This window comes from Scomber scombrus, chromosome 12 (assembly GCF_963691925.1).
Source record: "Scomber scombrus chromosome 12, fScoSco1.1, whole genome shotgun sequence".
Lineage (NCBI taxonomy): Eukaryota > Metazoa > Chordata > Actinopteri > Scombriformes > Scombridae > Scomber > Scomber scombrus.
In genome coordinates this window covers 19,005,727-19,018,549 of record NC_084981.1, presented here as the reverse complement: position 1 = coordinate 19,018,549, position 12,823 = coordinate 19,005,727, and the positions used below count along the sequence as shown (strand labels likewise).

Here is a 12,823-nt window from a genome sequence, read left to right as displayed (position 1 = left end):
GCACTCAGCCCAAAATATAGATGTCTGTGGCACTTGTGGTGGTGGTCATGCAAAACAGATTGCTCTTGGCGGAATTTCCCCAGCTCTGTGTGGGATGAACCCAAGCAGTGAATCTTGTATTTATTGGTATGGCTAACATGTAGGTCTACAAATGGCAGACTATAAAGGAAAATTTACAACCGGTGTTAGGAATAGCCAATAATACAGGAACAAAAGTAGAGGCTCTGAAAGATATTTATCTGAGGCTGACATAAGAAAAAAGAATTTCTGATATACTTTTATCTTGTCTTTTATCTTTGCTCCACAGGGCTGCTTGCCTCTGGTGCTTATGTTCGACATTAAAGAGGACATTGAGGTGGAGCCCCATTGTATCACAGCACTAATGGAGCAGCTGGATGTCTTCATCAGTATCAAACCCAAGCCAAAACAGCCCAGCAAGGTATGACACCAAGGCTCACACGGCACAGAACGTTTTCACAGGATTTTTGAAAGTTAAAATAAGCCTCTAATATAAGCTTACAGGATCATACTTACTAAGCACGTTCAGTGGCATTAAAAGTTATGTTTACCGGAATAAAACTGATTCTGGCGCGCTTGCCTTTGTACATTTTGAACATAGATATGGGGATGACACCTGCATTTGGCAGTTAATATGTATTTTGAAGGGCATGGATCATAAAATAGGGAATATAAATGAAATAAGTTCCACTAAAACTGAAAACTAAAAACTAGAACAGTTCAACAGGGAATATATCGCCCTGAAAAAAACACGCCTGCTGTCTTACTGTGTCAGGCAGAGAGAGAAATAGAGAGGAAAAAAAGACTATCAAGAAACAAATAAAGCTCTGTTCCATTCGAGAATTACTCTGTCAAACATCACAGCATGAGATTGAAATAAATTACAGATTGCCATGTCACACTTTATCAATATTTGATTAAATTCAAAAGGAAAAATTGGAGCCGACATCTGCCACAGTGGGGTATCACAGTCTGAAGGCATGTTTTACCTGATTGACTGGCACACTCAATCCCTATATTATGCCTAACTGGCTTTATTTGCATGTGTTCTTAGTAGATTAGTCAATAAACTGGAGGTAGCTTCCTTGCCAGTTAGTGTATATTCATGTAATATGTTGATCATTTCCATTTTATTGTGATTTGCAACCTCGCACAGTCACTGTAGTGCACCTGTGTAATATTCAAAGCCAGCCTCTAATGTTACTTACAGTCTACTGTTCTACAACACTAAATTATCCCAATCATATTTCAACACTTGGCCCAGTCCTGACTGTCTCTTGTAGGTGCCCACGTACTCGCTGTGCCAGGGCTCAATGCCCAATCCTGACAGGCCTGTGGGGACTGGTGTGGAGGTGCCAGTGTAAACACTGACCCAGCCCAGATCCTCTTAAGGACCCTTCACTTAAACATTTTAACGAGGTGACAGCAGTAATTCAGAAGGCCGTCCAAATGCATGCCGTTGCCTCTGTGCTCCCGGGACTTTGGCAGACCTATAAAGGAGGGTGTGTGTGTGTGTGTGTGTGTGTGTGTGTGTGTGTGTGTGTCAAAGAGACTGATCGTGATTGGAATCTACTTTTCAGAAACTCAGCTCTGGCAAAAAGCAAAGAGCCAGGACATGATTTATGCTCACGCACATTTTTATTTGATGTTTATGCCCAAGCAGGGTTTCTGGTGACATGGAAAATGTAGGAGTAATTTCTCTCACTGATTTTAAAATAGTATCCTGTTTATAATTCTTTATTGCTGATTTAGTGTCTCATAATATAATATTGACTGAGTAACCAGCATTGCCTCATATTAGCTCCACTTACATCTATGAGTTAGATTTGGTATGTTATGCAAATGATTAAGAAACGCTTTCCCCTCAAATTTTGCTCCCATGTCTCCTCTCTCCCACAATGTCTCAATGTTTATCCTTCTAATCTACTCTTAATTCCCTCTTCCTTCCTCCCCTCTCTGTTTGTCTCCCCATCATCCTCCCTTTTACTCCCTATCTCTGGTGCCAACATTCCCTACCCTATCTTTCCCTCATTCCTCCCCCACTTTTCCTCCTCTGTCTCCCTCTTATGCCCTTTCCCCCTTCTCTCTTGCCTCTGTATTTTCTCATTTTCGTCTTACTTTCCCGTCCACCTCACCTGTTTTTTTTCTTTCTTTTCCCTCAATCTCTCTTAGTCTGTGATAGTCAAGAGTGTGGAGAGGAATGCAGTGAACATGTACGAAGCCCGAAAATACCTATTGGGTCTCGAGAGCAATGGGGTGTCTTCCTCCTCACCATCTGTGGTGTTGAATACCGCCACCAACCAGTCCCCGTCCCTCATCTGCCCCGTTGGCCTGGACATCCTGGCCTCAGCTGGCCTGGGGCTGAGCAATCTGGGTAATGACACTGTCTATCTTGTCAAGGAATTCCTATTTGTGTTAGTTTTATTCTTTTACATTCTTCCATGTTGGGGAGGGGGCTAAATTTGTGAGGGGAGATAAGAGGCTACCCTTTTTATTCTTGCATGAAATACATTAGATAATAAATGTTTTTGTAGAGGAATTAATGTCCTCATATTTCAACGTCATTACCATCATTACCACATAAACCCATACTAAAACACTGCGAGTCTTCTCTCTTAGCAACACATCCATTGATGAGATCCCTGAGCCAGATGCCCTTAAAGCCTGTTATCACTGAATCACAGAGTGCAAATGATTTCAGAAATTGATGCAAATATAATTTCAACATCTACAAAAATCATGAGCCAGTGAGTCACTACACCTTCATCTTCATATGCTCTTTACAGTAGGAGTAATTTGTCTGCAGGACTAACCTCGCCGTGATGGTGTGCCATGCCAAGAAGCCCTACATGTATGAATCTTTGATCAGCCAACCATCAGAAAATAACCTCAATACAAATTTAGCTGAACTTCTTGGAATGAATCACAAGCTTGTGAATCATAGGATGATAAATGATTATAGTCGCGTAGGAGTTAGTTTGTCTGCAGCGTTGTCTTCAACATGAAGGCACAGAGTTCAGCTTGGAACAGTTGTCATGGTTTTGTTTTGTTTCCAAGGGAGAGTTTTATTGGATTGTAGTAAGAATAGTATTATAGGATAAATATTTAGCACCAGTTTTTTGAGGTTCAGAAAGAAGCTTTGGCTATAGACACATGCCAGCAATAAAGATATATGTGTTTATATGTCTATGATGCCTTGTAAGTTTATCTATAAATGCAATACATTTTGTACATCTGTATCATCAAATGCTCAGCAACCACAGTAAATTCACATTATGTTTGAAAGGAGGAACATGCGTCAAAATGTATGTATGCTTAATATATTTATTCACTTATTGTATTATTATTGTTATTTTTTTAGTAATATTTTATTTCTTATTTTATTAAGTAATAACAAAACACACAAAGATAAAGTTAAGATTAATAAATAAACAAGTCAAAACAGGGAGGTTCTCATTATTTAACAGGACAGTTCTTGAAAAATAGTTTCTGTTTATGTAATGTTGTATACATATCACTGCATAATGCTAATAATAATAAGAATTGCCGAATCACATTTTATAATTAGTTAACTGAATTAATTCATTAATAACACCCCTAACAAGTTTTATATTTTAAGCATATAGGCCTATTCAAAGTTCTGAGCTTTTTGAAGTTTGGCTGTTAAGTGTTTATCATATATCATATTTCCATATCATGCCATATTTTTGACTAAATATTTAATTATTTATTTTCTGCAGCTAGTGGTTATAGGTATATAGAACATGTGAGGTAATTGAGCACTAGCATGTGTGCATTTTTGGTCTTCATGTTGAAAAAAGGTAACATTTTTGCACACTTTGTCTGTTTTGATGTATTTGATTATGGATGCTGATTTATGTGCTCTCCATGGGAATTCTTTCAAATAACATTTACTGTATTGTGTCCCCACTAAATGAGATGGAAAAAGTTGCTTCCATTTAACACAGCTGGCCGCCAAAAAAATAAATAAATAAAGAGTATGCCATGAAGTCCTTAGAGTAGAAATGGCTTCTTGCTGTCGCGTTTAAACCCAGAGGCCATGGGATGAAGCTGTGGACGGCCACATCCTGGCTTTAGTAATTGCTACATGCTTCTCTTCCTCAGATTACAGGCCAGCCTGCCAGAAGAATCCATGGCCTTATTCCTGGAGCCAAACTAGCCCCTTGTTAAAGCCACAGACCTGCTTCTTTCTGTTTTCATACACTGTGTTTGGGTTAAGACACCAAGCACCACATTGTTGGTGCTCTCAATAACATGGTTTTATTGGGCATGAAAACACTCTAGATGTATACTTTTGCATACATGACCTTGTAGAAATTTAAGAAATTCTTCCTCTCATTTGCTGTTTGGTTGATGGCAGTTTGATGGAATTCCTGTTAAATAGCTGGCAGACCAAGATTATTTTCTGAGGGCCTTGGTGTAACGTGTGATTAGCTTGAAAAATGACTCTGTGCTTTGACAGGACCACCGCTGATCTATCCATCTTCCGTTTCCCCCTCTCTTTTTGTTCTCCTCAGGTTTTCTGGGTGCGACAGCAGCCCATTCCCTCGCCAATTCTGCTGCCCCAAACGCTGTCCTCAACAGCTTAAACTCCTCCATGAGCCCTCTGCAGACCCCAAGCCCAAGTACACCCACTCCCTCCCCTTCCCTCTGGCCCAGTCCACTCACCAATACCCAAGGTTCGTGTATCAACCATTAACTTTTTTTTTGGGACTAGCGTGTGGTTCTCTAAGGTCTCTTTCAATTTAAGTATATTTTAAATTGAGAAATGATTGTTTTAACCACTGTAAAATAAACACTGTAGATAAAGATGGATAAATCATACTGTAGGTTAACTTTCAAGCTGAAGTTGATTGTTTAACCTTCACTTTGAAGTAGAACAACAGAACCCGTAATCATTTTTTTTGTAGTTTGAAGTGTTTCAATGCTGTGTCCTCATTTTTGAATGAACAGGTAGATGGATAGACAGACAGACAGATCTTGTAGATAATTGTATAAATGTATCTTATTAATTATTCAAACTTTGAAAATAGCTGATGGTACATTTTTTGTTTCAGGCTTCTCATCTCAACTAATGCTGCACCCCGCTACCCAGGCCACCCTGAGTAGCATCCTGCTGTCAGGCGTACAGGGTTACACACAGAGTACACCATCTCCTCCACCTGGCCTGGCCCCCATAGACAAGCAGCCCAACGGGGTCCCTGACTGCACCAAGGGCCCCTGCACTCTCAACGGTGTTGTCAAGGTTGGTCCATTCTAATATACTTCATACATTTTAGATTTCACTTTGACTGTTGAGTGAATTTAATTTGTGTGTATCTTGTACTCTGTGTGTATGTTTGCATGTATTTATAGCACCCTGGCTCAGTCTATGGGAGGATAGCAACTGCATCACTTGCAGAAACTGTCTTGAGTCCAGCCCCATGTGACTCGGTGCAGGAGGCCAGCGGACACAATCCATCAGAACCGCTGTCCAGCAAGTCCAGCCCAGATGAAGGTATTGATCTGAAGTTATCCATATAAAAACCATCCAGGCCTACAGAATGTCCTCTTCTCCACTGCATGTGGTTGTTGTTATTTTCTTTTTTTTTCTTTTCTTTTTAAGATTTTTTCTGGCATAGACGCCTTTATTGGACAGTAGAGAGACAGGAAATTATGGGAAAGAGAGGGGGGTGTGACATGCAGAAAGGTCCACCGGCCAGGACTCGAACCGGGGTCCACTGCGTATATGGCATGCGCTCTAACCACTCGACCACCTGCGCGCCTGTTCTTGTTATTTTCAATGGCAATTTTCTGCAATATTTTGCATCATTGCACTCATTTTAAAATAAAAAAGCACTTATTTTTGTCATCTTCAGAAAAATTAAAGGAGGGTTGTGATATCATCTGTACTTAAAGAAAAAAATGTACTTCACATATCCACACAGACATGGTGGTCAGCATGATGTAAATCATCTGCCCATGTAGCAAAGGCCCATGTGCAGCCCAACATTTATGACTGTGTACTCTGTATGCACTGAAAAAACATGTATAAAGCACATACATGTAAGCAGACATCCATCTGTTTCCGAGTATATTTGGCCCTATAGACTGCAGAGTGTAGTACCAGGGTGCTCCAACTTGCAAGTTTTTTGGTGGGCAGAGCACTTAATTGCTCACCATTCACAGGTATATTAAACATTGTTAAAAAAGCTTAAGATTAATCGAAGATAAATTCTCAACTTTCTCAACATCTTCTTTGTACATACATATGTTTTGTAAAGGACATTGTACTCAATGTTTTTAAAATAAAAATCTTCCTATAGCAGGAGTTTTGCTTGCTTCACTTGTGGGTCAGTTGTATTAAAGACACACTTAAAATCTTGTGATTTATGGCTGAAAAATTCTGGAGCTGTTAACATTTTCAACTAAAGTTGGCTGGACCTCAGCCTTGCAAACTTAACATAAATGTCCAATTCAGGCATTTCCACATCAGATTTATGTAACCCTTAAACCCACTTTGAGGAAAAATGCCTTGAATGAACTTATTTCTATTTCTCTATACTGTCCTCTTAACCTCATACTAGCTCTGACTATGATTATTGTGTGTGGAGCGGAGACAGATTAACTGCTGGTCTCCTAGCGGTTCAGAAAGGCCCTCATTTCCTCTGTGTCTTACACATGCGGTTTTCCCCCTCAAACCTTTCTCTCTCACGCGTCTCGTTTTCCCCGCTGTTTTCTGAGCTAGTCCTCCCCCAATGCGGTGCGTCCCAGTAAGGTTTCCTCCCCCTCCCTTACCTCCTCCTGTGTCTCAGAATGTGTTTGGACTGGCTCGCCCAGCCTGACTCGACTCTGCTTTGTGGAATAAGAGAGTGCAGGGTAATTGTTAAAACATTAAACCCCAGAGAAGCTACATTAGATTGACTGACATACCTATATATTTCCCTACAAAGCACTCCATGCACATTCAAATATTCTTGACTATATACATGCCTACAATCACACACATACATCCACATCCTGTTACTTAGAGCAGGTTCCCGTTAGGCTGAAAGAAGAGTAGCAGAGAAAACCCTCTATAATTACAGCTGCTGTGTTTTTAATTAATCCAGGACCCAACTGGGACTTGTCACACTTTAGTTCATGCACAAAGACATATGCCCACCAAGCTACACACACTCATGTACACCGAGTGACCCAAGACTGTGCATGGCATTGAATGAAAAACAAGATGAAGCATGAAGTAGTTCAGCTAAGGCTGTCATAACAATATATATTTTCTGTTCAGCAGACAGAGAACAGCTGTAACCTCTGTCTGTGTGTTCTGGCATTGTTTAAAGGTTGGACAGATTAACTCGAAATAAATGTATAGGGTTATTAAATATGTTTGCATTTATTTCCTACAGGCTCTGACACATTTGTGGAAGTGGGCATGCCCAGAAGCCCCTCTCACTCGGCCAACGGGAGTGAGCTGAAGCAGATGCTGGCTTCTTGTAAGACGTCATCAGGGAAGCGACAAGCTGTGGAGCTCCTGCAGGGCACCAAGAACTCCCATCTACAGTATGTTGGAATCTAGAAAATGATTTACAGCTTATCTTGGTACCGTTATGCATCCCTTCATAGAGCATTTACAGTTCATGCTGGTTCAGTTTGGCAGTCCTTTCTTAATCCTAGTAGATGTGGGAAAAGTGAGAATGGCTATAGAAAAACAGGGAATTAAATTTAATTCAGTGGCATCAAACCCAATGTTTCATTCCCATAGTTGTATTTATTTATTGTTATTTATTTTTAAAGGGACCATGTACAGTGTTAAACATAAATGTTAACAGTTCATGTACTGTACTAAAGTTAGCTTACAGCTCATTTTCATCTGCAGTCTCTTGGTAGTTTATAAAATATATAAAAACACTAAGTGATACAGATGGTGTTTTTTTTTACTGAATAGAGATTTATTATTTTGAATATTGGTTACCATACATGCTGAGTTACTTGTGATCACCCTTGACAGCATGACTGTTAGTACTGTATCATAATAATGAAAATACCCTGTTAAATCTCAATACTATAAGATCTCAAACAATAGCAGTTTTAGTGATAATGATAGATGATTTTAGTGTGAGGAGATAAGATGGAGGAATTGTTATGCAATGCCTCATGCTACTTTGTGTAGATTTCTTGGCTCACAATATTTTTTTTCTGTACAATCCCAACAGCTCTGACTGTCTCCTTTCTGACGCTGAGTCCAGTTCATCAGACAGTCCTGTAGCTGATAAGAGGGCACCAGGTAGTGAGCGGGCAGCTGAGAGGGCAGCACAGCAGAACGAGAGGGAGAGAATCAGACTGGCACCACAGACATCCTTTGCCAACATGCAGGTATACACACACACGTAACCGCACAACATGCACAAAACACACACAGTTCTGCTGGTATTAAGTAATAAAACAATCTATTTTTCAGGCATTTGACTATGAACAAAAAAAGCTGCTAGCAACCAAAGGTAAGTTGACATTTGTGTCTGGTCAAATATTAGATATTACTCAGGAACATTTTTTATGGGAGAAAACTCTACATAATTGAAGTCATAACTCTTAAACTCCAAAAAAAAACACTTGTTGAATCCATCATTGTAAATTGAATCATTGTTCAAACCAAAAATGTATTTAAAACTTTTGTTGGTTTTCAAAGATACCAACTGTGAGAAGGAAATGTGTATAAAATGTAGCTTATAAAATCTTATATTTAATGTTATGATGGAGCCATAGAAGATTAAAGTTCTTAATTTAAGGTGATTGTTTGTTTTTTAAATTAGGTAGGTAGCTTATATTTGGAATTATCTCTGTATAGGTGTATATGTGCATCACTCTATATCTGTATTTACACAGCTATGTTGAAGAAGCCTGTGGTGACTGAGGTGCGGACCCCCACCAACACTTGGAGTGGTCTTGGTTTCTCAAAGTCGATGCCAGCCGAGACAATCAAGGAGTTGCGGAGAGCCAATCATGTCCCATACAAGCCCAGCATGAGCACCACCTACGAGGTCAGTCATACTTGGGATTGGCATTTGCTATTTTCGTCATCTTTGTTGAAAAGAAGTTAACTTTCTTTGGCATTTACAGTCACTGTGTGTATGTTACAGAAGATTATATTAGTGAGACCAAATGCAATGATAGATATTTATGTACCCTATATTAAAGTGCTGTGTAGTCACTGAGCAGGTGTTCAGAATGCCTCGTTAAATGTTTGGATTGTCTTTCTTTCTGTTCTCTCTATCAGGGTTCCCCACTGTCCTTGTCTCGATCCAGCAGCAGGGAAGGCGTGGGAAACGGCAGTGACTCCGACAACTGGCGAGAGAGGAACGGCACTGGTAACGGTCTGCCGAGCCACACCGAGTTCCCCACTGCTGTCAGCAGCCCAAAGAGGAAGCAGAACAAATCTGGTCAGTTCTGCATACTTTTATAGTATCTATGCTACAAGAACTGACCAGCAGTGACGATAATTGAGCATCATACTGGAAACTTATGCAGACATCATGGACAACAACATCACATAAGAACCATTACTACAGATATTCCTCAGTAAAGAGCAACAAAATATTTCTTACATTTAGGCACAAACTGTACGGTTAAATGATTACACAGAAGAATTGTGTAATCAAAGTTAAGGTGAAAATGTCACATTTTTCATTTCATTGTGTGCTTCAAATAATAATACCCAACCTGTAAGCTGAAATATTGAAGAGAGCAGATGAACTTTACAACATCTTTTTCAGAATGAGCACTTTTGTCTCCACACTCAGAGATTGGGATTTGTGTGCTTGTGTTTTGTTGATGTACTCAGGGTACTCACTGCTTTACTCTTCAGAATGGTCAGCGATAGCACTATTGAATTTGCCTCTTACATCAATCTAGGTAGTCTGTGAACAAGAGCTATATCAAATCAGTCTAAATTTGTAGTACCTTAAAGTTTGACATCTAACTTTTGTCCACTTTTTGTTGACTAGTTTAAAGTGATGAGATCACTGTATGCTAAAGTTGTTTTTTGTTTTCTTCTTGTTTGCCTCAATCATTTAATGGACAGTTGCAGAGCATTATCTCAGCAGCAGCAATTACATGGACTGCATCTCTTCAGTAACCGGCAGCAACGGCTGCAGCCTGAACTCATCTCTGAAAGGTTCAGACCTGCCTGAGCTCTTCAGCAAGCTGGGCTTGGGGAAGTACACAGACGTCTTCCAACAACAAGAGGTACTGTAGAGCATAGTCATGACATTCATGGTTAAAAGGTCCAGTGTTAGTAGAAGTTGCTGAGTTGTGGTAATAGTACAGTTAAATTGACTTGTTGCTGCTTCCAGATTGACCTCCAGACATTCCTAACTCTAACAGACCAGGACCTGAAGGAATTGGGCATCACTACCTTTGGAGCCCGCAGGAAAATGCTGCTCGCCATCTCAGGTACAGATAAACAAGCAAGAGATTTTCCTGTATTGTATTTTTTGTCATCTGTCACCCCATATCTATATTATCTATCACTGTATCTGTTTAGCAAATCTGTATTGAATGAAAAACATTAACAAAAGAATAGTTGCAGCACAAAGATACCCACATACAACCACCTTTGTCTCAAGTTGGGTCTTTTCTGTCCTTAGTTCTGATTAAAATAATTTGGATCGAAGATTTCGGGTGAACTGGTTACATGGGAGGGTTAGGGTAACCCATTATTGCTAACTCTGGGGATAAACCCCTTCAGTTTAATAAGCAGGTGGCAAACAGGACACTGGAACTTGGCTTGAGTCTTGAGAAGTTGTAGCATTTATTCACTGACAAATAACCTAAACTGTACACACATTGCACTGCTATGTTCACAGATGCTAACTTTGTACTTGCTGTCACACACGTGCTCTCTCTCTCTCTCTCTCTCTCTCTATCATCACAACACCTAATGTTACCTTCATGTGTGGCAAACAGGCACAGAAAGAATATATTCCAACCCGAGAGAAATGATCGGATTATAGTTCTTTGGTGCTGATATTTTCCTACTGAACAGATTGTCAAAGGTTTACCCCACCAATCTCAACCCAACTAAAAATTCCTTCCGATTGAGGTCTAAGATGAGGCATTTTTATTCTGATTGGACTATTATTCTGATTATTTGTAGAATATTAGGATCCATGTGCACGTAGCCACTGATACCAGCTGCAGCGTCGTTCTGCCAGCTCTCGCCTGCTAAGGAAGGCAGTGCACAAAAATTGGCTCACGTGTTTCATAAATGTTTTCTATTTGGTCTGTCGCTGCTACAAGCCTGAGTGGAGCCCAGCTGTGCAGACAGAAAAAAAGTGCACACCGACTGACAGAGGTGATCCCCACCACCAACCACCAGATCTAAAAGCTATAGGTGGCCTTTATTATCGGCAGACTCAAGTAAAGAAATTCAAGACAGTAATGCTTTTCTTGTAAAGATGCAACAAAACATGTTGTAGTCATTTGCACTAGCAGGCGTAAATGGGATTAAGGCACATTCTTGTCAGATGAGGATGTTGGTTATTCTCCAGCTCCTCCAGCTGCCTCCCTGATGCTGATGTAGACTCTGTCCTCTGGTTACACTGGAACCAATGTTAAAGTTTTGGGTGTCACACTTTATTACTGATGTCACATTTTGGACGTTGTAATAGCCAGAGTTGTTAGACTGCAAGTTAATAGTGCACGTGTTGGGATCATGAGCTTCCTGTCATAGATATTCTGTAAATGCTCAGTTCAGAAACCTCAGACCGGAGCCAGGCTTGACAGTGAGAGCAACGAGGGGAAATGGCGAGGCTCTGATTATTAAGGAAATAGTGATCCAAGGCCAGAATTGTTTTTTCTCCCTGATGCCTCAGCCAAGTGTAGGTCCACTCTGATCTCCACTGATGGACTCGAGGGCTTGAAAAAAGGAACATGCACGTCTTTGTCTGTCTCTTTGTCTTTCTGTATTTTTTCCTCTTATTATAAAGAGATAGAATGCCAGTCAATGCAATCCAGGTTTTGACTTTCAGCTGGTCTGCCAGTAAAAAGAGCAGCTGAAGCGAGCTGTCTGTCTCCAGTAATCAAACTGAACATTTATGCTGGCAGTGACAGAACACGACTATCGTATGAATAACTCAAAGATGCCAGGGTGTGCTTCTGACACTTTTATGAAAGTGTTCTGTCCAAGCTGCTGTGTAAAACCAGATGGACACAAAGAGGGCTTTTGTTGATCTTGATCTTTCCTGTAGTTATTTGAATCCAATTTTCTTGTCATTGTTGATCAATTGTGGGTAAAGCAAAATGTTAACACACTCCTCGGTTGTGTTTTCTCTTTACTTTAACTTAATACAACTCCCATAGCAACACAGTTAGTAGCTGACCACATTAAAAAAACATATTTGTATCACCTTTGCATCTGCTGATTTTGTGGTGTTTTGCATTTTTTACAGAACTCAATAAAAACCGGAGGAAGCTATTTGAGCCACCCATCAGATCCTCCTTTCTGGAAGGGGGAGCGAGTGGTCGCCTCTCCCGTCAGTTTCATGCAGACATGGCCAGCGTCAGTGGGCGATGGTAGGCACCATCAGACCTCCAGGCTATCCAAGAACCGTCCATTATGGAGACCAGCCTCCAGTGTCCTTCTCTGTGCCTCAGCAGCCCAGGTTTCAGTGGTTGTTTACCCTCTTTCAGCCTCAGCTGAATGAAGACTGTTCAAAATGTTGTCATTGCCATAAAGTATAAAAATTATGAAAAAAAGCCATAGTTGTACCTGAAGTGTCAACAAGAAGAAAAAGGGATTTCTCAGATA

At 40.3% G+C, this 12,823-nt stretch overlaps 1 protein-coding gene across 1 annotated transcript in view; it reads left to right on the top strand.

The window, feature by feature from the left end:
• The window catches only part of LOC133991832 (protein bicaudal C homolog 1-like), a 56,410-nt gene extending 43,789 nt beyond the window's left edge, over positions 1-12,621 (top strand). Inside the window, exons 9-21 of the mRNA XM_062430406.1 lie at positions 308-439; positions 2,191-2,392; positions 4,557-4,718; positions 5,097-5,284; positions 5,395-5,536; positions 7,425-7,578; positions 8,232-8,391; positions 8,477-8,516; positions 8,902-9,056; positions 9,293-9,455; positions 10,097-10,260; positions 10,368-10,467; positions 12,465-12,621. Of these exons, the coding sequence (XP_062286390.1) occupies positions 308-439; positions 2,191-2,392; positions 4,557-4,718; positions 5,097-5,284; positions 5,395-5,536; positions 7,425-7,578; positions 8,232-8,391; positions 8,477-8,516; positions 8,902-9,056; positions 9,293-9,455; positions 10,097-10,260; positions 10,368-10,467; positions 12,465-12,592 (1,890 nt within the window). The 3' untranslated portion in view covers positions 12,593-12,621. The remainder of the gene's footprint in view (positions 1-307; positions 440-2,190; positions 2,393-4,556; positions 4,719-5,096; positions 5,285-5,394; positions 5,537-7,424; positions 7,579-8,231; positions 8,392-8,476; positions 8,517-8,901; positions 9,057-9,292; positions 9,456-10,096; positions 10,261-10,367; positions 10,468-12,464) is intronic.
• The last annotated feature ends 202 nt before the right edge of the window (positions 12,622-12,823 follow it).